Source organism: Plecotus auritus (assembly GCF_963455305.1).
Source record: "Plecotus auritus genome assembly, chromosome: 5".
In the NCBI taxonomy this organism is placed as follows: Eukaryota; Metazoa; Chordata; class Mammalia; order Chiroptera; family Vespertilionidae; genus Plecotus; species Plecotus auritus.
Genome location: NC_137776.1, coordinates 57,499,602 through 57,524,214, shown reverse-complemented (window position 1 = coordinate 57,524,214; position 24,613 = coordinate 57,499,602). Strand labels below are relative to the sequence as shown.

Here is a 24,613-nt window from a genome sequence, read left to right as displayed (position 1 = left end):
CTATCACAAATAATAAATATAACATTATTCTTGGAATGTTTTAAATCTGTTGTGCCACAGATTCCACTGAAGTTTTGCTGGGTCCAAACAGAAACCAAAATATCAAATATTAGGCTGTTGACAGTAGTAGATCAAAAGGGGAAAGAAAAAGAAAAAATAAATGTTTTGGAAAAAGATGTCTAGGCATGTTTTTCAAGGATAAAACACTACTTTGAAAAAGCATAAAGAAACTATTTCAAATGTGATTTGCATAATACATCTGAAAAAAAGTACATTTAATGTTATTGTCCCTGTGTTTCTTTTGTTAACATTTGATTTTTACTTTTAAATAAACATATAATTCGTGAAAATTGCTGTTAGTATGCTTGTTTGTTTCCTTTTTATTACTTTTATTTTCCTTTTCACCCACATATGGCAATAGCCTTGAGAAGGAATAAAGTTAAAATGTATATTTAAGCAAACTTAGCTTCAAAAAAAGCACTATTTGATGGAAAGGAGGGTTCTATTTCAGTGGAGATTGGAGCAAAAGAATAAGTGGATTAGAGGGTCACAAACAACCATCGGATTTTTTTATTTTGGCAATATACAAGTTAAACTGTGAAATAGTCTCAGTGGACAGCCTATACTTTTAACTTTTAAAAATGTAAAAATATTTCTTATTTTATATTTTTCCCCCTGCAATAATAAGTTTTCTTGAACTAAACAAAATAGAAAAGCAATTTGCTCACCTGATCATGTTTCTCAGTACACTGTTGGTGCTTTAGTGTACCTTGAGTTTTAAGTTTTCTAAACTTGGATTTCTAGAAGCCTTAAAAATCTTAAGTTTAAATTTTTTAAATTGATTTCAGAGAGAAAAAGAGAGGGAGAAAGAGATAGGAACATCAATGATGAGAGAGAATCATTGATCAGCTGCCTCTTGCACGACCACACTGGGGATCGGCCCACAACCTGGGCATGGCCCTGACCAAGAATGGAACCATGACCTCCTAGTTCATAGGTCAACGCTCAACCACTGAGCCATGCGGGCTGGGCTAAATTTTTTTTTTTTTTTTGTAGAAAGTAACTTTCATTGCTTAAGCAGATTAATTCAGAAGATTTTTTTTTTTAATGTGACTGATCTATGCCAGGTAGCTATGCTGAAAGAAATAACTGCTTTAATACAGCTATTTGGGTTTTTCATGATTTGTTCACAGGGAAGGTAGGAAAAGAAATTCACAGCACATTTCTGTCATTTTGTTTACTCCTCTGTGTATAGAAACTGGCATGTTCAACTTAGCATAATGGTCCAGAGCACAGGCTCTAGAATTAGGTTGCCTGGGTCCCAGTGCCACATCTAGCACTCATCCATTAGCCAAGTGCTTGGAATTGCCTCTCCATGCATGCCTCCTATCCTCATTGGTAATGTGGGGATAATATAGTATCTACAACGTGATTATTTTGAATATTAAATGAATTTGTGTATATATAATTATTATAACAGTGCATAGCACATAGAAGCATTATTAATGTTGGCATTATCAGCAACAGCAGACTCTTCTTGTTACAGTCATTTTGATAAGTGTTTCCTCCTTCTCAGGTGATACAGAATTTGGGTGCCTCAACTGTTGGTTTTCCTTATTATTTTCAATTAGCAAGTATAATCTACAAAGGAAGTACTATTTCCTAGAATTTCTTGCCACTCTTAAATCTATTACTAGGAAAATGACTACTTGAGAGTTAATGGACTTTAAGAACCTCAGCAGACAAAGAAATCTTGCTAACAATTGAGCTTGATCTCAATTACTGTACCACTCCTAGGTCAGATTTTCTAGTAAATGTAGATTCTTATACCTAGTTCTGTGGGGAAGAGAATACAGATTCATTCAGAATGCATTTATTGAGGGCATACTATGTGCCAGGCACTGGGCAAGGTACTGGGAATAGTGGAAAACAAAACATAGTTTAGAACCTTAAGAAACCTACAGAGTGTTTGGTCCGCAGAGCACCTGAGTCATGCCTAAACCAGTCTTGGGAAGTCAGAAGAGCCATCAAGATAAATTAATATTTAAACCAAGGAATGAAGAGCAAATAAGAGTTAGACAAAGAATAGTGGGATGGGACACCAGGTAGTCTGCACAACATGTGTAAAAACCACAAAAGAAGAGAGCATATCTATTTTGGAGCACTCTACCAAAGTTCATTATCGCCAGAGTAAGATGTGAGACAGGTATAGTGAATATGAGAGAGGTGACTAGGGGCTGAGTGTCATGGAGAGCCATGAAAAGGTTTTATTAGGAAGGTAACAGGACCAGATTTGCACTTTAGAAACATTAAGGCGGTAGGGAGTGGGGGGATGTAGAGAATGGATTAAATATAAGATAAATTTAGAGGCAAAGAAGCAGTTCAAAGGGCTATTATAATAATCTAACAAGAGAAGGTGGTTTGTATTAAAAAAAAAAAATGTAGAAGGTATATAACAGAGGGACCAAACAGTTGGATTATTGGAATGTAATTCGGTATGAGACAGCAAAGAGACCCTAGAGGAAGGGAAGGAACTGACATTTGTTAAGTATCTATTAACCTGGACAGATACTGTGCAAGGTTCTTTGTACAACTGTCTGTTTAAATCGGCATCCAAAATTGGTCAATTTTCCATTTGTGAATGTACAACTTCATTGATATTTACCTTGTTAAAGTGATAATCGTTTTTAATTTTTATTGTTTGCCCATTTAATGAAAATACTAGTACGTTATCAACTTCCAACCTCACTGCCTTCTTGAAGTAACATTGTAGAGCATAATGGAGCCTTTTCTAATGTCTCAGGGTCATCAACATGGAGAGCGCTTTGATCATTGTTCTTTTGTTTTGTTTGTTTTTTCATTGAAAAATGTAGCCCCTGCTGGCCCTAAACAAGACTAGTGTTTTCTGAGTTCTTATATCTGCTTTTTAGTTTTTCTTGTCTCCTCTCCTGCCTTTAGGTCTTGTTCAACAACTCATATGCATACCTTTTAATATGCTGCTTCTAACCAGCTATGAGCTAGGGAAACATCATCAAGCTTGTTAGGATAAATCTAAAATGAGAATAAGAGCAAAACTCATATATCTGTGGAGCTTGAAGCTCTAATGCTGACTCTTGAGAAGCTCCATTTACTTACTTTTTAGCTTTGCCTAAGTCCTAGAGAGCTGAAATTGTTGGACAAGTGACTTCCAGGTAAATGAGCTACAGAGGCCCTGGTATCTATCTATCTAGCTGATATCTTCCTGTTATCTGCAGAGGCCTTTGTTTTAAATCTATAAGATGAGATTTTATATATTCATATATAATTTTCTGCTCATGCATTCCAAAATTTCATCCTTCTTTTGCCTCTACTCCCTTCTTCCTCCCCAACCCCACCTCCTCCTCCACCCCTCTCTCAATAGATTATTGAGAGTAGACAGTGGCTAAATAGATTGGTGATATACTGTCACACAGTGATATTAGGGGGAATGAATGACCTAATTCATATAGATTTTTAATTTGTAATAAATGTGTGTGTGTGTGTGTGTGTGTGTGTAATCTTGTAAGGATTTTCCCTTTTAACAAGGTATTTGTCTAATAAGCAAGTTTGCAGTTGCAGCTTCTCTTCCTGACAAAATGTTTAAATGTATACATTACAAGCAAACGTTTTTTGGTGTGTTTTTTTAAGTGTAGAAGAGTAGAACTGTGAACAAGATGCAAAGCTTATAGCAAAAGACCTGGGGAAAAAAAGACAAAGCAGTTAAACTGCAGCTAATAAGCATGTTCCAGTTCACCCACCAGAGAATGCTAATATTTCTGTGTAAAACGGTAGCAAATGTAAAAAATCACAGTTGTCTTCAGTTCCTATAAAAACCAATAGAAAAAAATAATGCTCATCTGTCCAAGGCTAATTGAATTCAGATTTTTAAGAATGATTGGATATGACTGTTTTCCTTGTGTGTTCTTTTCTCTGCAGAAACACAGTGCTCAGTGCCTATACAGTGTACAGATAAAGCAGATCAACAAGAAGCGCTGTTTGAGCCTCAGGCTAACGATGATATAAATAGAAGTGCATCCTGCATCACATCTGTCACACCAAGAGGACTGGGCCAAGATGAAGAAGACACCTCCTTTGAATCACTTTCTAAATTCAATGTCAAGTTTCCACCCATGGACAGTGACTCTACTTTCTTGCATAGCACTCCAGAAAGACCCAACGTCCTTGGTCCTGCCGCGTCTGAGGCTGTGTGCCAGGATAAATTTAATATAGATATCAGAGACGACCCAGGAAACTTTGCTAAAACAGAAGAAACTTTATTTGAAATTCAGAGAGTTGACCCCATAGCTTCAGCTATACAAAACCTTAAAACAACTGACAATACAGAATCCTCAAATCTTGTAAACACTTGTATCAGGACCACTCTGGATAGAGCTCCGTGTTTGCCACCTGGAGACCATAATGCATTGTATGTAAATACATTACCACTTGAGGACCTGTCTCATACACCTTTTCCTTCACTTGATTCCCCAGGAAAAGCTATCCGAGGACCACAGCAGGTAACTGTTTTGCATTAACAAGTATATTATGTGTGGACACACATTTTGCCAAACAGGCACAGATATGCATCTCTTTCAGATTATCGGACATCCTTTTAAACTAATGACTAACCAATTTAAGCTCCCAATAAAAGATCCAAGCTCTATAATAAATGACATGAAATTATAAAAGATGAATATGGGAAAGCTCTATTATAAAGTACCTTAAAACTTATGGCACATTTTAAAATATACGTAAGCCTTATCCATATTGAGCATGTGTCACTTTCTTAGTCCCTTTACAGAGCTCTTTCACTCAGCATCAGTGTTATAATAGGATTCTTTTTTAAATTTCATACTGTGAAACAAATGGCATTTCTCTATTTAACAGTTTGTGTAAATCATACTCATCTTTACAAGAATCTGTAATGTTTCATAAGTAAATAATTGCATTGTATATTCCCATTTATCAAAATAAGTAATCTGTCTTTCAACTAATAATCCTATTACATTCTCATTTATGCAGTGCATAGATTTGTACAGTTCAGTTTTGGTTTTGGTTTTGGTTTCTAATCTGGCACTGAACATGCAGCCTAACATATATCTTTAATAGTCTCTGCATATATATGATTTTAAATACTTTAATGTTCCTAAAACTTGCGGACTTCTTAATGCCCCCCAATCCATTCCTACCATCTTTTTTATTCAGGTACTATCATGGGATAATTTTTTTTTTTTTTTGGGATAATTTTTTTAGTTTAAAAAAAAAAGTTATTAATGCCTGAGGCAAGTGAAGATATATAATTGTTAAAATAAACAGACATTCATGAAAATACAGATTGGTGTAAATGTCTATATAACTTGCAGACATTTGTTTGATTTCTCTTTGTCTTAAACAACTTGATGAATACCCTTTGGCTTTGTAAGTACTCTGATAGGTTATAGACTTTTAAATCAGCATACAAAGGATGCAATAGCCAAGCTGTGGTATATTTTAGTAGTGAGGAAAACTAGGCATCTCTGACAATAAACTTTAATTATAAACTCACTTATGTTCTACTTTGTACCTTATGTCATACCATAGTCTTAGTGATAAGTTACTACTAAATGAAGCAAATTAAGCAATTTCATTTATTGCAAGTAGAATTCCTGTGGAGCTGTGAAATGCATCAGTTCTAATGCTTGTTACTTTTTTCTCCATTATATTTCTTGCTTGTTCTTTTACTAGTTAGCCTGTGCATTCATGTTTCAGTAGATGGCACCCTGCATTGTGCATTTGCTTTCTATGATAGAGCAGGGAAACAGCTGGTATGTGATTACAACTTGATGGAAAAGTATTCAGCTTAAAAATGCAGGAGAATTGGTGTTGAGCTGTCATAAGACACAGTGCATAAGGTTAGATAATTGATATTTTGGCAGGAAAGGCAAAATTAGTTTGTTTTAAAAGCCATGGTACAGTTTAGGATTGAAAAACTATTTCTTAAGATGGGTTTTTAAAAATATTTTTCTATTTTACTTGTATTAATAAAGCTAGTATGATAAATACAAAATTCTTGAGTTGAAATAACAGAGGAGCAAAATTGTGGTTACATCTTTCAAATTTTTACTTTTTATCAATCATTATTACTTCTTTAATACGTTCAGCTGTCATTACAAAATCTAAAATATATCTTGCTTATTTTTGCTCTGTGTGACTTTCTTTTCTTCCTACTTTTGCTGAGTCAGTCATTGGGACCCCATCTGAATTTTATGAGGAGATCAAATCTTAATTAATAGCTCCTAACAAAGAAAGATAAATACAGACTTTGAAGATAAATTGCAGTAGAAGATTGGCTCACCAAATTGAGAAGCTAAATTTCTTCTAAGTCTGTTTCTTAGTATTTTATAGATCTTAATAATAATTATTTTAGCATACCATTTTATTTATATCTAAATCAATTTCCCATTAGGGTGGTAGGTAGTAATCAATTGTACTTTTTGTTTAAACTGCAAGCAGTAAAATTTAAATCTAGCTAACTAGACATTTGCTTATATACTCAAAATTATTACTGCTTCTTTATCATGAAAAAGGTTTCTTCAAAAATTATTTCAAAATGTATGTTTCAGATATTACTGTTTTATGTAATAAAATTACCACTTCTCATAAAAGGAATTGAGTCAGTGTTATTATTAGCCCTCCATACTATCTAAATGTTTCAACTAGTGATATATATACTGTTTTTGTAAATGATTGGCTAACTAGAATGAAAGAGATTGATTTGAGGGAATGAAAACTAACACTGTATTAGATGTTGAACTAGGCTATTACTTTAAAAACATATTTGTAATAGGAGCACAAAGGTATCTCTTTAAATTGAGTTTTTGAGGTGATTTTCCTCAAACTATCAGAATTTAGCTATGTCAAGGTAATTCATCTATGCAAGGTAAGAAAGCAAGTTTAAAAAATAATTTGGCTTGCAACACTTAAGAAGATAAGATAGTCCAATCAACAAGTATTTATTGCTCACCTCCTATGGAGCTAAAAGGCTTTTCCTTGCCCTTCTAGTATTTTTTTTTTTTTTTTACAAATAAATTCAGTTATTTAAGGGTGTTTATGTGCTGCTTATAGTTTTATTGAATCACAATTTTCTATAAGTCTTTAATTAGGTAACTATTAACAGGTTTCACTTTATTCAGCCACTAAAAGGAATAAAGAAGGCCAGGCTATGCACTATATAACAGGAGCAAAATAAGAAAGAATAAATCAGGTGTTAGATTTTGTTGAATGATTAAATGTTTGTGGTGTGTTTTCTTTATATATATATATATATATATATATTTTTTTTTTTTTTTTTCCAGAGAGAAAGGGAATGGGAGAGAGAGAAAAAAAAACACCAGTGATGAGAGAGAATCTTTGATTGGCTGCCTCCTGCACGCCCCCTACCGGGGATCGACCCCACAACCCGAGTATGTGCCCTTGACTGGAATCGAACCTGGGACCCTTCATTCAGGCTGACGCTCTATCCACTGAGCCAAACCAGCTAGGGCTAAATATTTGTGATTTAAAAAAAAAATAATCAATGGAATTTGTTTAGTAGTTTCAAAGAAAAAACTTTTCAAAAATGAAAAAAAATGCATATAACTTATTTATTATGTATTTGTTTATAGGTAGTGAAATTTGAATTTCTCTTCATCATAATGCATGTATATATACATATTATGTCTAGTGGACTATGTATTAATAAAGGCCCTATAATTTAAGGTTTCTATTGTAAAATAGAAAAGGTAGAATTTAATTTTTAAAGTCTCAATTATTAACTGTTGTTCTAAAACTACTGCCTTTGTGGTACTGGTATTAAAATATGCTGGTGTTAAAGTTGGAAGATTTTTAAATATGTGAAGATAAAGTACATGAAAGTATATTTTAAGTGATTTTTTTAATCACAGTTTAGTTGTACCCCTTACGAAAAAGAGAATTGAGTCATATCTCACGCTAACTCTATGGAAAGGTAATTTGCTTTCATATTAGGGAATTCATATATATGCACATACCCATTCAAACTATTTGAATTTGAAATTCAATGAAAATTGATTTTAAATACAAATAACAGGAAATGTTTTTCTTTGTTTCCTGCAGCCTGTTTGGAAACCCTTTCCTAATCAAGACAGTGATTTATCATCGGTACTAAGTCCCACAGACTCAGAACTGCCTATACCTCGAGTATGTGAATTCTGTCACGAAGTTCTCCCACCATCCATTACTTCCATGGGGGATTTCCTCCGGCATCTTAATTCACACTTTAATGAGGAGACTTAAGACGCATTTGAAAACAGACATATCACTGTTCTATGTGATGATTTGGGGTTTGTAATACTGTAGATAATTGATTGCAAAGTTAGTTCAAGATCATTTATTGAAAAATCACAGATATTTGAATTTTTTCTAAACTTATATTGTAACCCTCCTTTATTATCTTTTAAAAGATCAAATTGCAATTGATTGTGTTCATGTTTACAGTGTTTATTACCATAATTCAAAATTATGTATGTGACTTACAGAATTGTATGACCATAATTTATGTATGCTTCAATTGTATGACCATAATTTATGTATGCTTCATAATATTCTAAGCTTATTGCTTAGAATCCTAGTTACATCTATTGAATTTGGTGATGTCAAATGTTTCATTTGTTTTCATTAAAATTTTTAAATTATTTATGCTCTATGTGATGTTCTTTTTTAATAAACCTATAATAGAGAATAGCAGACAACGTGAGCATCTAAATACAAAATCTAAGACATTTGTTGCCCAGTGATAAAATCACTAGTAAAACTAAACACTTTAGATTTTTTAAAATAATATACTTGGTTTTAATTTTTTCTGTGTAGCTACATGATGAAATGAATTAAGTATTTAAAGAGTTACTTATATAGTGATCATTAATGTGTTCTTTGTTCCTGAGTAACGAAATGTAAAGGAAATAAAACACATTTTTGGGAAGTTTATAAAATGCATGTTTTATTTCCAGTAACTTGATAGAAGAGTGATACCAGATCAGATGATATTTTATTAAAACTAGTAGCTCACTTTGAATTTTTAAATTATTTTTCAAACTAACTGAAGAAACGTATTTAATGGGAACAAATCTAAAACTATCCATATTTAATTTTTATTAGTAATATTCACATTCTTGTTGATAAATTTGTTACTCATTGTTAGCAGCCTGGTTGATGGCCACTGGAAGACATTTGAGAAGATACCAGTTCAGAAGGCTGCAAAATGTTTAAAATGATGCTTCCCCTTCATTTCCTTCCCTGTAATTCTTTTAGGTTTCTCTTCCCTCCCTCCCCACCCCCAATTTTTTAAAATGGTTGAGGCATGACTTACATTTTATGAAGTAAACATTGATTTGCAACTCTCAAAACAGAAATTTAAGCCTTCTTTGGAACATGTGTTTGGAAAAGCTGGAGGGTTTAGGATGAGGGAATTGGAGCAGGCCCCCGTGCCACAGTGAAGAGCCTTAACTTGAGGAAGGATGAGAGCAGTGCCTCAACTTCTCAGGGTGCCAAGCACATCACACTGACATCTTCCTCACCAAGGTGACATGGTGGTTATTAGGTATTCACTGTGAAGGTGTCTGAGGCATGTACATCTTTCTTTCATTGCCACTGGGTCTGAATGGAAATGCCTAGACAATTATCCCAGGCTCCCCCTCCCCCCCAACCTCCACCCACCCAGCCTCCCCTCTCACTTCTCCCACCCCATACACACACACAAAATTAAAAATAAAAACACTCCAGTGAGTACCAGCCAGAATATACCACTGTACCTATCGCGAAAGGGGATTCTTTTTCTTTCTCCTTTTCTGGAAGAGGAAAAGCCCCTCTCACACAGTTGACATCTAGACTACTGATAACCCAAAGAAATTACAACCCAGAAAGTGACTCCAGTTACAGTGTATCGCTGACCCCTCTTCACTCTTTTCCCACATCCACCACGTGTGTAGTAAGAGCGGGGAACCCTTGTTTGCTTTTGGGTCCTGGGACTACCAACTTCTGAGGGACAAAAGCCCTCTTGGGCCACGCGGGAGGCAGCCTGGAGAACAGGCTCCTTCCTGCGCTGCAGGGGCGGCGCTGGCTGCAGCGTAAGGTGGAGTGGGCACCCTCCAGGCCTCTCCCTCTGTCTCTGATTACTGAGTCGTGCAGGGGCTGCATCTTGACATCTGCTAAGCGTGGCCGGGTAAGAACAGCTCCCAGGTAAAAAAGCTGCACACGCGAAACGCTGAGTCTGAAAAAAACACCCCCGCCGAGGCGAGGCAGTTGTGAGCGGGATGCCTGAGAAGTGGGAGGTGAATGTCCTCGGGAGGGCCCCCCGGCGCAGCTTTCCCCGGAGGCTGAGGCTGCTGCCAGCGGGGACATCTGCTTTCTTACACTCCCGCCTGCCTCACCCCGCCCCCTCAGCCCGGGTTGCGTGGTTATTTTACCAACACGGGGGGAGGGAGAGCTCGAGGAGGTAGAAAGGAGGTGGATGGAAGCTCGGGAGATGTTCTTCCCACTCCCCACGTCCCCTCCTTTTTCTTTCACATCTTTTAACCTTCAAGGTAAAGACTTTATAAATGTGAACGATGAGCGTGTCCGCCGGCTCCGAGGCCCGCCTTCTGCCCGCGGGGCTCGCGGGTGCGGGGCCTCGCCCTTCTCTCCACCCTCCCCGGGGTCTGGCCGGGTTCCGGCGGTTCCGCGGGGCCGGCCGGGAGCGCCCAGCCGGTGGCGCCTTCTCTCCCGGCTGCTGCCGCGACAGCTGCTTGTAGCCACAGTAATTAGACTGTCAGTGCTTGTTAGAGGAGAGCGGGGAGAACACGCTTCTGACAGCAGATTCCAAGACTCCCCGGTTTGTTAATTTCTAAGAGATCTTTAAAGCATTAATTGAGGTCTCCCCAACTCTCCTCTCCCGTCCCTCGCCCAACTCCTCCCTTCCCAAAAATATCTTAAGGAGAAGAGAATTCTCTCCGCGTGGAAGCGGTGTTTCCCGCAAAACCGCAAGCCCGCCTCCGACTCACGCACATACATCCTATTTTATAGATACACACACGCATACGCGGAAGGGTGACTCGGCGGGGGCCTCGTCCAAGGAGGAACCAGTCTGCATTTAAAATAATAATAATAATAATAATAATAATAATAATAATAATAAATACACTAAGAAGGAACGGAGGGGGGAGGGAAGCAGAAGTCGGGAAGAAAAGAGAAAAGCAGCAGGCTGATTACGAGGTGTCAAAACTGCCAGGAGCAAGAAGGTGATAGCAATCAGGGGTGAGAAGAGTGCGGCATTCGTGCGGGGCAACTAATTATCCGTCTCATTTGAGAAGAGCAGCATTTGAGGCAGCAGCGTTCGCCTGCTGAACGGTGACAGATTGGCGCGGAGGAGAGGGGAGGTGTTAAAACAATGGAGCCGGGCGCGCGAGCGCTGCTGCATGCTAATCAGCCCTCCCTCCGCCTGCCTGCCGCGCTCCCTCCTTCCTCCGGCCTCCCTCCTCCGCGCTCCCTCCTCCCGCCTGCGGCGCTCCCTCCTTTCAGCGCCCGCGTCGCCGCCGCCACCACCCGCTTCCTGCTCCCTCGCTTTCCCGCGCGTCCTTCCCGCCGCTGGCAAGTGGAACCCAGCCACTGCCACCGCGTCCCTCGCGGCCCAGCGCCCCGTGAACCCCCCCGCGGGCACCGTTCGCTGGCCCGGGCCGCGGAGGCCACCCGTGCCGGTGCGCCTGGGGCCCGGCCTGACCGAGGGCCCGGGATCGTGGTGCCACGTCTTGGAGAAGAGGACGGGAACCTGCGTGGTCGCGCGCACTCGCTTTCTGCTGGTGGATTGCACGCGTTGAGCAGCGAACGGGAGCCTAAGCGAATTCAGGAAGGGCCAGGGGCAGGCAGGGGGAGAGAGTAGGGGCCAGAACAACAAAGAAGGCCCCTGGACGGACGGCAGACCCTGGATCGGGCCCCAGAGCGGTTGCCACTACATCGGCCTCCCGCCGCCCCCAGCCCGCCCGGGAGCAGCGGCCAGCAAAGTCGCCCTTGTTCCTTGATCTCCCGCAGACCCCAAAACCTTTCTCCCCTCCCCCCGCTTCCCCTGCGCAGGTCAGAACTATACTAACACACGATTTAGTAAGCCCAGAAGGAAGACAGGCCTGTGCTTCCAAGGCTTAGCCTCCTGACCCAAGACTAGACTAAGGAGCGTCTAGACCCCTCGGAGAAACACCATTAAACTGCCCTGGGTGAGCTAAAGTCCTTAAGAAACCGGCCACGCACCCTCTATCTCAGAGTCTTGGAGGCCTGAGGGGGTCAGGATTGCTGGCTCTGAGCTCTGGCCTGAGAGAAGTTGGTCAAAACATCAGGGCTGTGGCTGCCCCTGGACCGAGAATCCATCAGAACCTGAGGCCCGGAACCTGTGGTTTTGGATATAATTGCCTCCTACTTTTTGAGTTTAAAAGCTGATTGTTGAGCTTACAGCTTTTCCTTAAAATACATTTTTATTCTTACATTTTTACTATTACAGACCTAACATAAACTACCCTTAAAGATTTAAAAACATTGGAACATTACCATTCTAATGGTTTAAGTAGATTAAAGGAAACAGCTATAGAGAACTGGTAGGATTTAGACTGAATGAGAATGCAATTCCTTCTAATGGGTTCCCTGTTATTTAGCTAACCAGGTGTCTAAATTAACATAAACTTCCTTCCCCCAACCCATAGATGGAAAAGGAAAGCAGCTGAAAAATAATCCATGCTGTATAATTTTTTTCCTGTAGCCTTTACCGTTGCACAACTTCACACACACGATTGTTCCTCTAAATCAATTTAAAATGTGCAGATTTGATAAAACTGTCATGCATATTGATACTATTCTCCCTACCCTTCAGTTTGTAATGTTTCACAATAAAAGTATAACACAAAAAAAGTAAAAATCACTTGAAAAGATTTGGGTTTTTTATATCACCATGATTGACCTAGTTATATGAATACTATATAAGCACACAGCAAGCATTTCTCCTTTTAGAATATGCCTCAGCACACCAATACAATAGCTGAATGTAAAATTATTAGGATCAACTAAAATAATACAGAATGTTTAATAGTTTTTAAGTTGAGAATTCTTAAAAGATTTAAGTTAAGCATTGTGTGTAAATAAATGTTAATTCTTTTTGGTTTCCACTCTGGAAAACCACTCAGCAGGCCTCTCTGTCCTTAGTGCCTCACAGACTTCTCAGTGCTGGAGTAGGGTCTGGCATTTGAAAAACTCCCTGGCATCTGAAATCTGTTAATATAGCAACCTATGTAACAGAGAGGAAAATTACCTTTACATATTTATTAATGTAAACTTGGAGACTCAGATGCACCATCAGCATCAAAATTAAGCATTGTATTAACTATTCTAATCAGCCTTTCTTTCATTAACCAATTCTATACAAGCAAAGTATCTCTCTGAAGCAATGAACCTATAGAGTTCAAATAAATTTAATTCAATGCCATGTTACGTGACGTATTTCTAATAGTTAATCAAATTTGTTACTTTCCAACAATTTGGTTGTTATGGGTTTAGTGTAATTTATCCTCAGTCTTTAGATTTCACAAATTTGCAAGATTGTTTTAATGGTGCATTTACAGTTAAGTTTTTATTTGCACATAAGGACAAAAAGGTGAAGTGAAATTTGGTCCCAGTGGAAACCTGTTAGGTTCCCTGAACATATGGCTCATTGGGCTGTTACTTCCTTTTTGAGATCATTTTCCAAGATTTTTTAATATATACATCAATTTGACACCAGTTATAAATAAAATATATTGGCTTGGAAGATGCCTCCACCTGGGGCATATCTCTCTATAACAAACCATCTAGTCAGGTGTACCCCTGAATGTACAGGTTTCCAGTCTCCAAGAACAAGGCATAATCTGAAACCAGTCAGAACTGACAGTTGATTTACGCTGTCTTTGAAATTAAGTGGTTCTTTGGATTCTTAGACTGCCACAATGATTTGATTAATACAGTTTAGGGCTGATTGCTTAAATCTCTTTTCGGAAAGCTATGCATTTGAAATCCACAGTATTACAATGATTTCTCTCAGTAGATACAAGTGATATAAGTCTCATTTCTTGAACGTGTGTGGTGCCAGCTTAAGACTTAAGGGGGAAATCATAGCACATTGAAAAAGATGTAAATGTTCAATTGGTAAAAAAAAAGGGGGGGGAGGGGCGTGATAAAACATGTGCCTATTTCCATTAAGATTAATTTACTATTCAAAACAAGTTTTTCCTAATAAGCTCTATTGTTTCTTTCTGTTTTGTAAAATTTAATATGTGTGAGACAAAAACCAGATTCAGAATGTGAATGAAGTCTGTTTAGTGAAAGCTTGTTGGAGCTTACAGTCCAAGGAGGACCTCAAATTAAAAGACACATCACCTTATAACACAGATAGGATATCAGGAAGCAATTTTCTTAGGTCAGTTCTAGAAGCAATTCCAACTAGATTACTAACCTCCTCCAGCCTCAGAGGTCCTCATGGATGAATTTGTAGACTTAACATACAGAAAACACTAGAATATTCAAAAATGGTATATTTACTAAATAACTTGAGCTTTTGCTCTATTTCAGTCCTCTTCTTTCTGAGGTCTCAATCCCCAATAGGACTGAAGTATAAATGCTCAAACATGTACCTCCGAAGCATGGAGTCAAGCCTCATCGTAATGCCCAAACCACCATGTTCACTTTTTAACAGTCCAAATTCTAAACCAAAGGTTATATAGGGAAGAAAAAAGAAGTAAGCCAGTATGAACTGGAAGTGAGCCTATGCATTTTCCAAACTGTTAAACTGGAACTAAAACATTTTCTACACCAAATTTTTCATTGGGGTCAAAAGTTGGGCCTTTGTCCTGTCTGTACAGGATTGTTTGTCTTTAGGTCACTTTTCCAGAGTACTTGCACCTGATTGTTCAACCTTTTAGGTTGAACTGTTCTCCCTCATTTGAATATCCCCTTGGAATCTGGAATTCCTGGACAACTGGAGTGTGCCGTGCCTCCTTTGCTGTTTAGGGCTATATCATGAATAATTTTTAAAAATATCTTGCTGCCCTAGCTAGTTTGGCTCAGTGGGTAGAGCGTCGTCCTGTGGACTGAAAGGGCCCAGGTTTGATTTCAGCTAAGGGCCCATGCCTGGGTTGTGGGGCTTGATTCCTGGTAAGGGGCATGCAGGAGGCAGCCAATCAATGATTCTCTCTCATCACCCATGTTTCTATCTCTCTCTCCCTCTCCCTTCCTCTCTGAAATAAATAAATAAATAAATAAATAAATAAATAAATAAATAAATAAATATTTTTTTAAAAAATAAAAATATCTTGCTTATCTCCTTTGGAAGCAGTATAGAGAATATGAGTTATTGCTTATTAATTAATTCAAGGAATAACTGCCTTAGAAATAACAAAATCTTAAAGACTGCATAATACAACATTTTTTGTGTGTGTACAAAACAAAATAAAAACTGTCTAAAGGGAATGAATGAGTCCTTCACATCCACTCAAATAGGTAGAACCCACGTCAAGCTCTTCAGCCTTTCAATCCACTATTTTTTCCACAATAATCCCTCACCTCAAAAAAGGATACATTTTTTTCATTGGCTTTGTACTTGGCTTCATAGGAAGCTTAAATCATTATGTCAGAAGTCTTTTGTATACAAAGAGACTAACCAATGTGCTAAACCAATGAGACATAGGGAGCCTGACTCTATCTGACCAGTGGGTGGGGTGTCTTTTTAGGAATTATCCATTTATCACCGGAATACGGGCCCAGAATATTTCTGCTGGGAGTAAGAAGCACTTTAGCACGCTGAGTAAGAGCATTTCTCATGCCTGCCCCAGTGAGGGAACAGCAAGTGTTGGAATATATTTTTGAAGTCTGAGATCCAAACTAAGATAGGAGAGGAGGTAAAAAGTAAGCCAGTATGAACTGGAGTGAGTCTACATATTTTCCAAACTAATAAACTAGGACTAAAACATTTCCTACACCATATATTTCATTTGGGTTAAGAGTTGGCCTGCACTTGTCTAGAGATAACCTTGAGGCTCATGAGGAGGTCTCCATGCTATATTATCTTTTCAACTGTTGATAAATCCACTCTGGAAACAGCTCTCATTAGATAAATAATTTCTCCTTTTTAAAGTTGTTAAATAGCACTAATCGCCAGTGAGAAAGGGGCATTATGCAATGACAAGCAATTGGCTTAGAAGGAAGGCAAGCTCACTGGGAATCCAAAGGATCAGTAAGGGTGATAAAGCTTCCTCGATAAAGCTTCTCTAACCCGGACTGAGGAAGAAAAGCAAGCAGCAGGCTTCCTCTATTAAGCAGCTTTCACTCACACACACACACACACACGCACACACACACACACACACACACACACTGCCGCACTCCAACATGCAAAGGCCCACTGTTTTATTTGTGTTTTTCTGAGGTTTTACCGTTGGCGTTGTGCAAGTCTTTTCTTTCAGCAGCGACAAGGCCTGGATAAGATCTATTTGTAGGTTAGGGCACTTGATGAATTTCAGAGCAGATTGTGCTCTACCCTTCTGCCTTTAAAGTTTTCAAGGCCCAACTTTTTCTTGTTTTGTTTTCAAACTAAATGCCAATGAGCAATGAGACCCTTTAGTAAGAGTTTAGAGAAAATGTATACTCCTGACATGGGAGTACCATAGTAACTTCCACTCTACTTCCAGGCCTGCTATGGCACCTCCCCTGGCCTGGAAAGGAGCCGACCCAGGGAGGAATGCTGGCCCATTTTCCAGTCAACGATGGTACCACTTCCCCCCAAATATAAGGACATTTCCAAGCATTTCAGTCATTTCTTTTTCTCCTCCACCCTAGAAGGTGCTTGGAGAAGTATGCTGTGGGGATAACTCATTTCCTTTCCAAGGCCAAGTCCCAATAAAAATGCCCCGAGTATCCTCATTGATATGCATCACAGCATAAGCCTGTCTTCTTGCATAGTTTCTTCAATAAAGTACTTTTTAAGTTATGCTACCCAGACTTAGCAAATAAAAATACGGGGTGCCCAGATAAATTTGAATTAGAATCCAACAACAAATAACTTTTAGTATAAGTATGCCCTACGCAATATTTGGTGACCCTCTTTTTTAATACATCATTGACTGTAAAGATGTGAAATCAAGTCTTAACAGCTTTTCCTTCTTTTTTTTTTTTTTTTTTTTTTTCTTTTTGTGGGTTTGGGGAGAGGTGGGGCGTGTGATTAAGTGTAGAGCAAATATCCTTTTTTGTGCCTGGAATTTTCTTTCTTCCTTCCTCATTCCGCAGGCAGCCTCAGGGCCTCTTAAATATCTCTCAGCATTTGCTGTACCAACCACCCCCGTCGCTTTGGATTATACACTGTTTAGTGTTGTGTTTAAATGTGTGTTTCTATAGTCTCCAAGATAAGGTGAGCTTTTCAAACGGAGAATGCGTATCGCATCTCTTCCTCCCTCCAAAGAGGGCCCTGCTTTCCGCCCAGGCTGCCCGCTCTGACCCAGAGGCAGAGGCAAACTGAGACTCGGGCGCTGGTCCCGCTGCACGGAGCGCGGAGGGAGAAACCAGGAGGGCTTTCGGGCCGCTGCGGCCCGGCCCCGCGGAGGGGTCAGCCTGAGGCCTGGCCTGGAGGCCTCCTCCCGCGCCCGCCTGTCGGGCCTCGTGCCTGGCTGTCCTGCCCGGCGAGCGGCGCCCGGGGCCGGCGAGGCCGGGAAACCTCGGCTCCCGGCCGGGAGGCGCCCAGGCCCTTCCCGACCCGGCCCGGCCGCGCTGCGATCCTTCCCCTCATTTGTTGCATTGTTTGCATTAATATGAATATCTTGTTCTGTTTGTTTTGTCTCCTGGGAGCCAATAAAGCTGTGATTTTTTTTTTTTTCTTTCTTTGCACCAAATGCAGCTCTACGGGCGATCCATCCATGGGCAGCCTTCGGATGGATGATCTGTGAGAGTGAGAAATCTAAGAAAGCCAGCGACTAAACAAGGGAAACAAAGTCTACTTTTCTCTTAGGTTAACTACGTCAGGGGGAGGGCTGAGCGTGCCCACTTCCTTCTGCTGCTGGAGGTGGGTTTCACTCCTGTTCGTTTAATTATTTATGTTTTTACAAATGCGTCTACATGTCAGGATGGGAGGGAGGTCTGAGAAGGGACAAGGGGGCTGTTGAGGGGCCTCGTCCATTGTCTGGCGACCGGTGGGTTCTTGCAAGAGGAGGAAAGACGGTCCTTCCTGACGTCCCAGAAAGTGAGACGGGGGAGGGTTCTGACAAGAAGCCCTTCGGTGAAGAGTGCTGAGCTTCCCAAGCAGGACCTGTGCATTAATAAGGAAGTCAATTAAGTAGTGATCACAAATCCAGTCATTATCAGTGTCCCCTGCCCCAATGACTTGTTGCTCCCATGCGGTGCTCAACTCCCAAAATGCATTCTTGGGAGGCCCCCCACTCTCCTGAGCGAGGCCAGAAAGGTAGGAACTGCCTGGGCTGCTGGGTCCTCAGCACCGTGCGACCCACGTCATTTGTCCACGCACCAACGTAACAACCCGATTACCTCACATTCACAGCTGAGCTGAAGAGCCCGAGAAGATGTGACGAATTGTTAAATCGCAGTTGCATTGTTTTGGATTGCTAATTAAAAAGGAAGAAAAAAAAAAAAGCAAACCCCATGACTCTAGATATGACAACTGAAAATACCCACAAATTATTTAATAAATGAAGCGTCTAACAACTTTAACACTTCCTGGTCTCCTTGTAAATAAATGTAATTTGAGGTAGATTTTTAAAATCTTCCACCTAAACAGTGAATTCATTACGCGCCATTCAGATCTCTGGATGCCTATGGACTTCTTGGAATTAGGTGTTAAATAGACAAAAGTGAACCAAACTGCCTTTAAAAGCACAGCATGACCATGTAATTCTTTTTCCAGTTTGTGGTAAAAAATGATGAAACTTCTTTCCAAGTAGCTATCACCCAGATTTAGTGTGAAAAGTAGTGTAATTGTAATTCACGCCATCAGGGTCTATCGCTGATAGACGATCAGCTGTTCTGTTGTGGGGAGAGGCTTTCTTTTCAAATAGGAAAGCTGCCAAGTGCTCTGCGATACCTCCAGCAAGCTTATCGGATTGAGTTCAGAGCCAAAACAGCAGCTGCACACATATGCAAATTGGCAATTAATAGTATAACGTTCTGGAAAAAAATGTTTAAAAAAAATTTCTTAAGGAAATAGAAAGAAGCTACCTGAACGTTAACCTTAACTGTAACTGGGGCTTCCAGGATGAATGACTACGGATTAATTACCCTCTGGAGAGGACTTGCTCTTTATTGCCTTCCCTCCAGCAGATCAGGTCTTTGTTGTCTTGCTGAGTTTTGTTTCCTGGAACACAACAATAGACTCTACAGGAAGAAGTTTTGAAATAACTAAAAAGCCCTTCTTGTATTTTGAGTCCAGAAAAGAGGGAAATGAAGTCCTTGCCACTGAGCATCCTTTCTATACACAGAGACCACGAAGGGAGAGCTTTAGCATCCCCGCCAAGGACATTTTGTTCTGGATGTCATCATCTCCTTCCACTCCAGCTTGCAGTAGGAACAGCTTCAGGTCCTGGGGTTGCTGCCTGTCTCTGTCTGGATTTCTGTCTGTCTTTTCCTCCCATGGACAGGAATGCTGCTTGCATGCTGCACGTAGCAGTTTGCAGAAATCCAGCAAGATTTATGGTTTCTGTTGCCCAGCATGTATAAACACAACACTCCCAAATGTTTAAAGAAAAAAAAAATCATCTGACTTTGTTAAATTTCTTAACATTCTGATCCCCCACACTCCCACCTCTCACACGAGTACACCATTTCCCTGATACAGTCATACAATAGTTGTGGCTGGGATTAGGTTGACAACCTAAACCCCTAAAAGGGCCAGGCTGGCGCTTTCTCAGCAGGCTCTCCCTAATGCTTTGAGTCTTCCTCTCCCTCTAGCACAGGGGTGGGGTGATTAGCAAATGTTTCAGATAATCTGTGAATTCTTAATAGTCCTATTTCCAAGGTTGAAGATCTGCCTATTTCTGGGATGTGGCAGGTTTCCGAGACGTTGGTGATGGGGGTTTTACAGAGTTTGAAATTTGGGTCAGGATCCTGATTCTCTTCCATGTGTAAGGGTGAATAAGGTTTATTTTGCTTTATTTTTCTGTTTGTTTGGGGATGCAATTGTATTAATTGTGGCTGTAACATGGACGAGAAATGCAGAGTTGCCACCATTTTTTTTCCTGCCTTTTTCTCCTTTTATCACCTACACTTCTGGTGTTATTACTTTCAATTTTATTACATATCAAGTGTGACTTTAGATTAAAAACATTCTTTTTCTTAAACCCTAGGGACACTTAGAATCCAAGACAAGTTTTGGATTATGAATATTTTACTTGAAAGGATACCGTACACTTTCATTGCCAAGTTTTGAAGCTTGAATACCAAATTTTTAATAGAAAATTCACCCATATTGAATTTAAATACATTTATTTATATTTCTTGGGGAAAAAAGATTTTGGATAACTGTCAATTAAGCATCCAGTCTCATTAGAAATACAGAAAAATTTGAGTCCCTACTTAGGAGGACAAAAATCCCTTCCTCTAAATAACCAACTCTGTGTCCGAAGAATGTACTTTTCTGAATATTTATTATTAACAGAACTGTTTTTGTCTGATTCCAATAGAAGTGTCCTATGTTCTGAAGATCATGAGGTATGGGAGAAAAACTGTCAAACCTAAATTTTACTCAAAACTAAGGTATCATTTTTCTTGACTTGTGATTGAATTTGAATACATTGTTAGGCTTCTTTTTTTCCTGTGACTAAATAAAAAGTGGTTTAAAATGATGCAGCTAGTCAGTTGAAAGTTGCTCTTGAATAAAACAGAACAATGGGAATGCCAACTTTCTTTCTGTCTCTATAACTTCATTAACATGGTTGTATAGACATTTGCATGTAAAATGTAGTTAACAAAGATTATACAGAAGTAAATTTAGTTCTTTAGTGCCTACCTCTATGGTAAAATCAGACCATTTGGCAGAGTTTGAAGTCTTCCAAGAAGCCTGGTTTCCACCTGGAAAATAAATTACTAAATTTGAATGTGTTACTTATACTATGGTGAGTTGTCTATCTGTTACATTTTATTTTAGTGCATACACTAGAAGTTGTATTTAGAGTTTTCTAAAATTGTCACCTGTCAAGGTAGAAAATTATAATAATATAATTATATCCAGAAAAAAGTGTTCTGACTTTAGATTATTTTGGTACTGGTACAAATATGATGCATTTTTAAAAATTCAGAATGTTTGTCACAAATTCATTGAGTTAGAGTAGCTATTACTGTTACAACCAAAGTTTATTTTCTTGCATTTTTTGATGCATAGATAATGTTATGCATAAACTTCAATGAAACCCATATGCACCATTGCAGTCTCTAGCTGGACTTAATATTGCTCCATCTTCAAGTGGAATTTCATCTCAAAATATTCTAAGAGTTTGCTAAATATACGATATTTATCAAATCATTGTTGTGGTCTCAATTCAATATATCCCACTGTTTTAAATTATAAACAGTTTGCTTTATAAGAACTATTTTGATTAATCAAAGATTCCAGGTTGTATGTCACAAAGTATCATGATGTGATGATTGGTGTGATGTCATAGATAGCGAAGACAACACTCAATTAACCTAACCAAAGAGAAATTACGTTTTATAATGCTGCAGGTGCACACAGTGGGAGGAGATGAAGATGTGGGACCATGGCTCAGTAAAAATTTACAACCACAGCTAGTGAAAAGGGGAAACCATGTGTCTCGTTAAAATGTATTTGTAGCTTTTTCTTCATCTGAAAGGAGAGTGCATAATTTCCTAAAGGAAGTGGTATTTCTTTCTGACGTGTACATTTTCTAAAAACAGATGTGGTGACGGAACTCTGTACGCTCAAGCTCAGAAACTTTATAATTCACTACACTATATGAAAATATATCTAATTCCTATACTATTTCCATAATAATTACGTTTTACAGTTGTCATTTTTATTCTAAAATGCTTTGTGAATCCAGATGAATATATAATAGATACCACCTTCTGTAGGAGTGGAAAGAAAAAAAAATTGTTTTCTATTTAAAGGTGCTGTATTGGAGCAATATGTTGTTAAATTATTATATCTTAGCATGGGACATTTGTTTTGAACAATTTATTTGGAGAACTCGGTACATTATCTATACAGTGAACTGGATGGAGAGCCTTTACTTAAGATAAGAAAGGGTAATATTTTTAGAAAATAATGCTTCTAGGACACTTATTTGTCCATTAGATTGTTAGTCTAAGAAGTGATGGTGATAGAATAATAATAATTTCTTGGTTAAGTTCTTTCTTTGTGCTAGTCACTTTCACGCATACTCCCCAATTCATTCATAATAACCACCTTATGAGGCCAGCATTATCATCTTTATTTTACTGAAAACGCAAATGAGGCCAAGTTTAAGTCACACAGATAGTAATGGATGAGTCCCTATGGCCGTGGGAATCTAAAGTCCACGCTCTTACCAGACAAGGCACTTCCACTCTTGTGTCTGAGGGACAGCAGCATGGAGGAGGTTAGAAAACCATCCATCCCCTCTTAGAACTCCATTTATCCTTCACTAAATCAAAAAGAATCAATGACGTCGTCCAGGACTTTAGCAGTGTAGAAGGTCCCTTTGATTAGGAAGTCTTCATATGACTGGAAACAGGATTGCTTTGGCACATGCATAAAGACTCAGGCGATCTCCACGTACATTCTCAATTTTAGCAATTCGAAGCAGTCAGCTACCCGGACAGTTTTGTATGCATTGCTAAATGCAGACACAAAAACTGCATTTTCAAAAAGAGGAAACCCAGTTAAACTAGGTTGCAAATTTGGCCCTAATTTAGCGTAGCATTTGTGATACATATAGGTTAGAGTGACATTTATATAATGGTGTGAAATATGAGAAAGTTCCAATGCTAGACACAAAGACTTTTTAAAATTGCTTTTGCCTACTTTGGTTAGTTTAAGAAACAGGAGGAAGAATTTGGTTTTTCAAGTGATGGGAAGCCTTTAAGGATGTTGGAACACTGTTCGGTCCCCTGAGGTTCTGCCTGCTGTACAATTTTAAATGTCTTTTAGCTAAAAAATTGGCCAACAAGGGAAACAGAGATGAAATCTCTTCTCTCCTATCGGGGAAGTGAGACGCGATAGGTGGCTGGCATGGTCCAAATGAAGGGGTCAGAAAGTCATGAGCATTCCTCTTAGCTAATAGTTCTATTTAACAGAAGTAGCTACCTATATATTAAAATTTACTTAGGAGATTTTGTCCTTATGCTCGGTTGTAGACGGAGCTTTCAGCTTAAGAAATACAGCCAGAAATGAGACTAGAGACATACACGGTGTTTTGTATAAATGCTGCAATCATGGTACCTAAAACTGTTTCCGTTTCTTCAATGAAGACCACTGGAGGGCAGTGTTTTCTCCTTTGGGAACAGCACCTGGTTAAAGATGGAGAGGCATGGATGTGTTAAAAAGGCGTCTGAGTTACGGAAAATCAGTTGCTCTTATCATTCAGGCTGTGCTTGGAATTTACCCCCTCCTGTTTATATGTCATTCAGGTGTTGCTTATCATATTGCCAGTCAAATTAGTTACACCTAAAATCAGATCCTAAAAGAAGAGAATGTGCAGTATTTGTTACTTGGGAGTCTTTTAAAGTTTCATTTTAATTAACCATTTGAGCATTGTGCAAAGTTGGTTCTACATTTTAAAAGTAAATGAAAGAAGGGTAGTTTTAACTAGCTGCTTTGCACTTCAAAATTTCAATATGTCATTAAGTTTACATTAATTTTATTTTCAATATAATATGTGTACCTATGTTTGCCATCAAGTCAACAAGTCAGCTTTTTCTAGAAAGAACCAATCAAGACTTTCTAGAAGCAACTTGCTATATTTTATGGTATGACTTGTTCCCTATGACTAGTGTATGAAAAAAATATTTAGAGCATCCTTTAGAGAAGATACCAGTGGTGTGTTTTAGGAAGTCTTCATATGACTGGAAACAGGATTGCTTTGGCACATGCATAAAGACTCAGGCGATCTCCGCGTACATTCTCAATTTTAGCAATTCGAAGCAGTCAGCTACCCGGACAGTTCTGTATGCATTGCTAAATGCAGACACAAAAACTGCATTTTTTATTAAAAATGATCTATTACTGAGCATTAAATTATTTTTTGGTATTTCCAGTAATTAAAAAGTGAAGCTGAATTATGTAATATTTTTTTTGGTAGGAGTAGGGGGCATTTAATCTCTACTTAAATATACACTGAGTGGCCAGATTATTATGATCTCTGAATTCATAATAATCTGGCCACTCAGTGTATATCCTATATAATAAAAGGCTAATATGCAAATTGTCCCCTCGACCAGGAGTTCGACCAGCAGTCAGGCCGGCCAACCGCCCATGTCCCCTCCCCCTGGCCAGGCTGGCCGGACCCCACCCATACACGAATTCATGCACCAGGCCTCTAGCATATATATATATTTTTAATTATAA

At 39.0% G+C, this 24,613-nt stretch overlaps 1 protein-coding gene across 6 annotated transcripts in view; it reads left to right on the top strand.

The window, feature by feature from the left end:
• TANK (TRAF family member associated NFKB activator) overlaps positions 1-8,710 on the top strand; it is a 106,257-nt gene extending 97,547 nt beyond the window's left edge. For all 6 annotated transcript variants that reach the window (XR_013960740.1, XR_013960741.1, XM_080671070.1 and 3 more), the window contains 2 exons: positions 3,955-4,535; positions 8,131-8,710. Coding sequence is in view for 4 of the 6 variants with exons in the window: in XM_080671070.1 (XP_080527196.1) it covers positions 3,955-4,535; positions 8,131-8,310 (761 nt within the window). In the remaining 2 variants the exon portion in view is untranslated. The remainder of the gene's footprint in view (positions 1-3,954; positions 4,536-8,130) is intronic.
• The last annotated feature ends 15,903 nt before the right edge of the window (positions 8,711-24,613 follow it).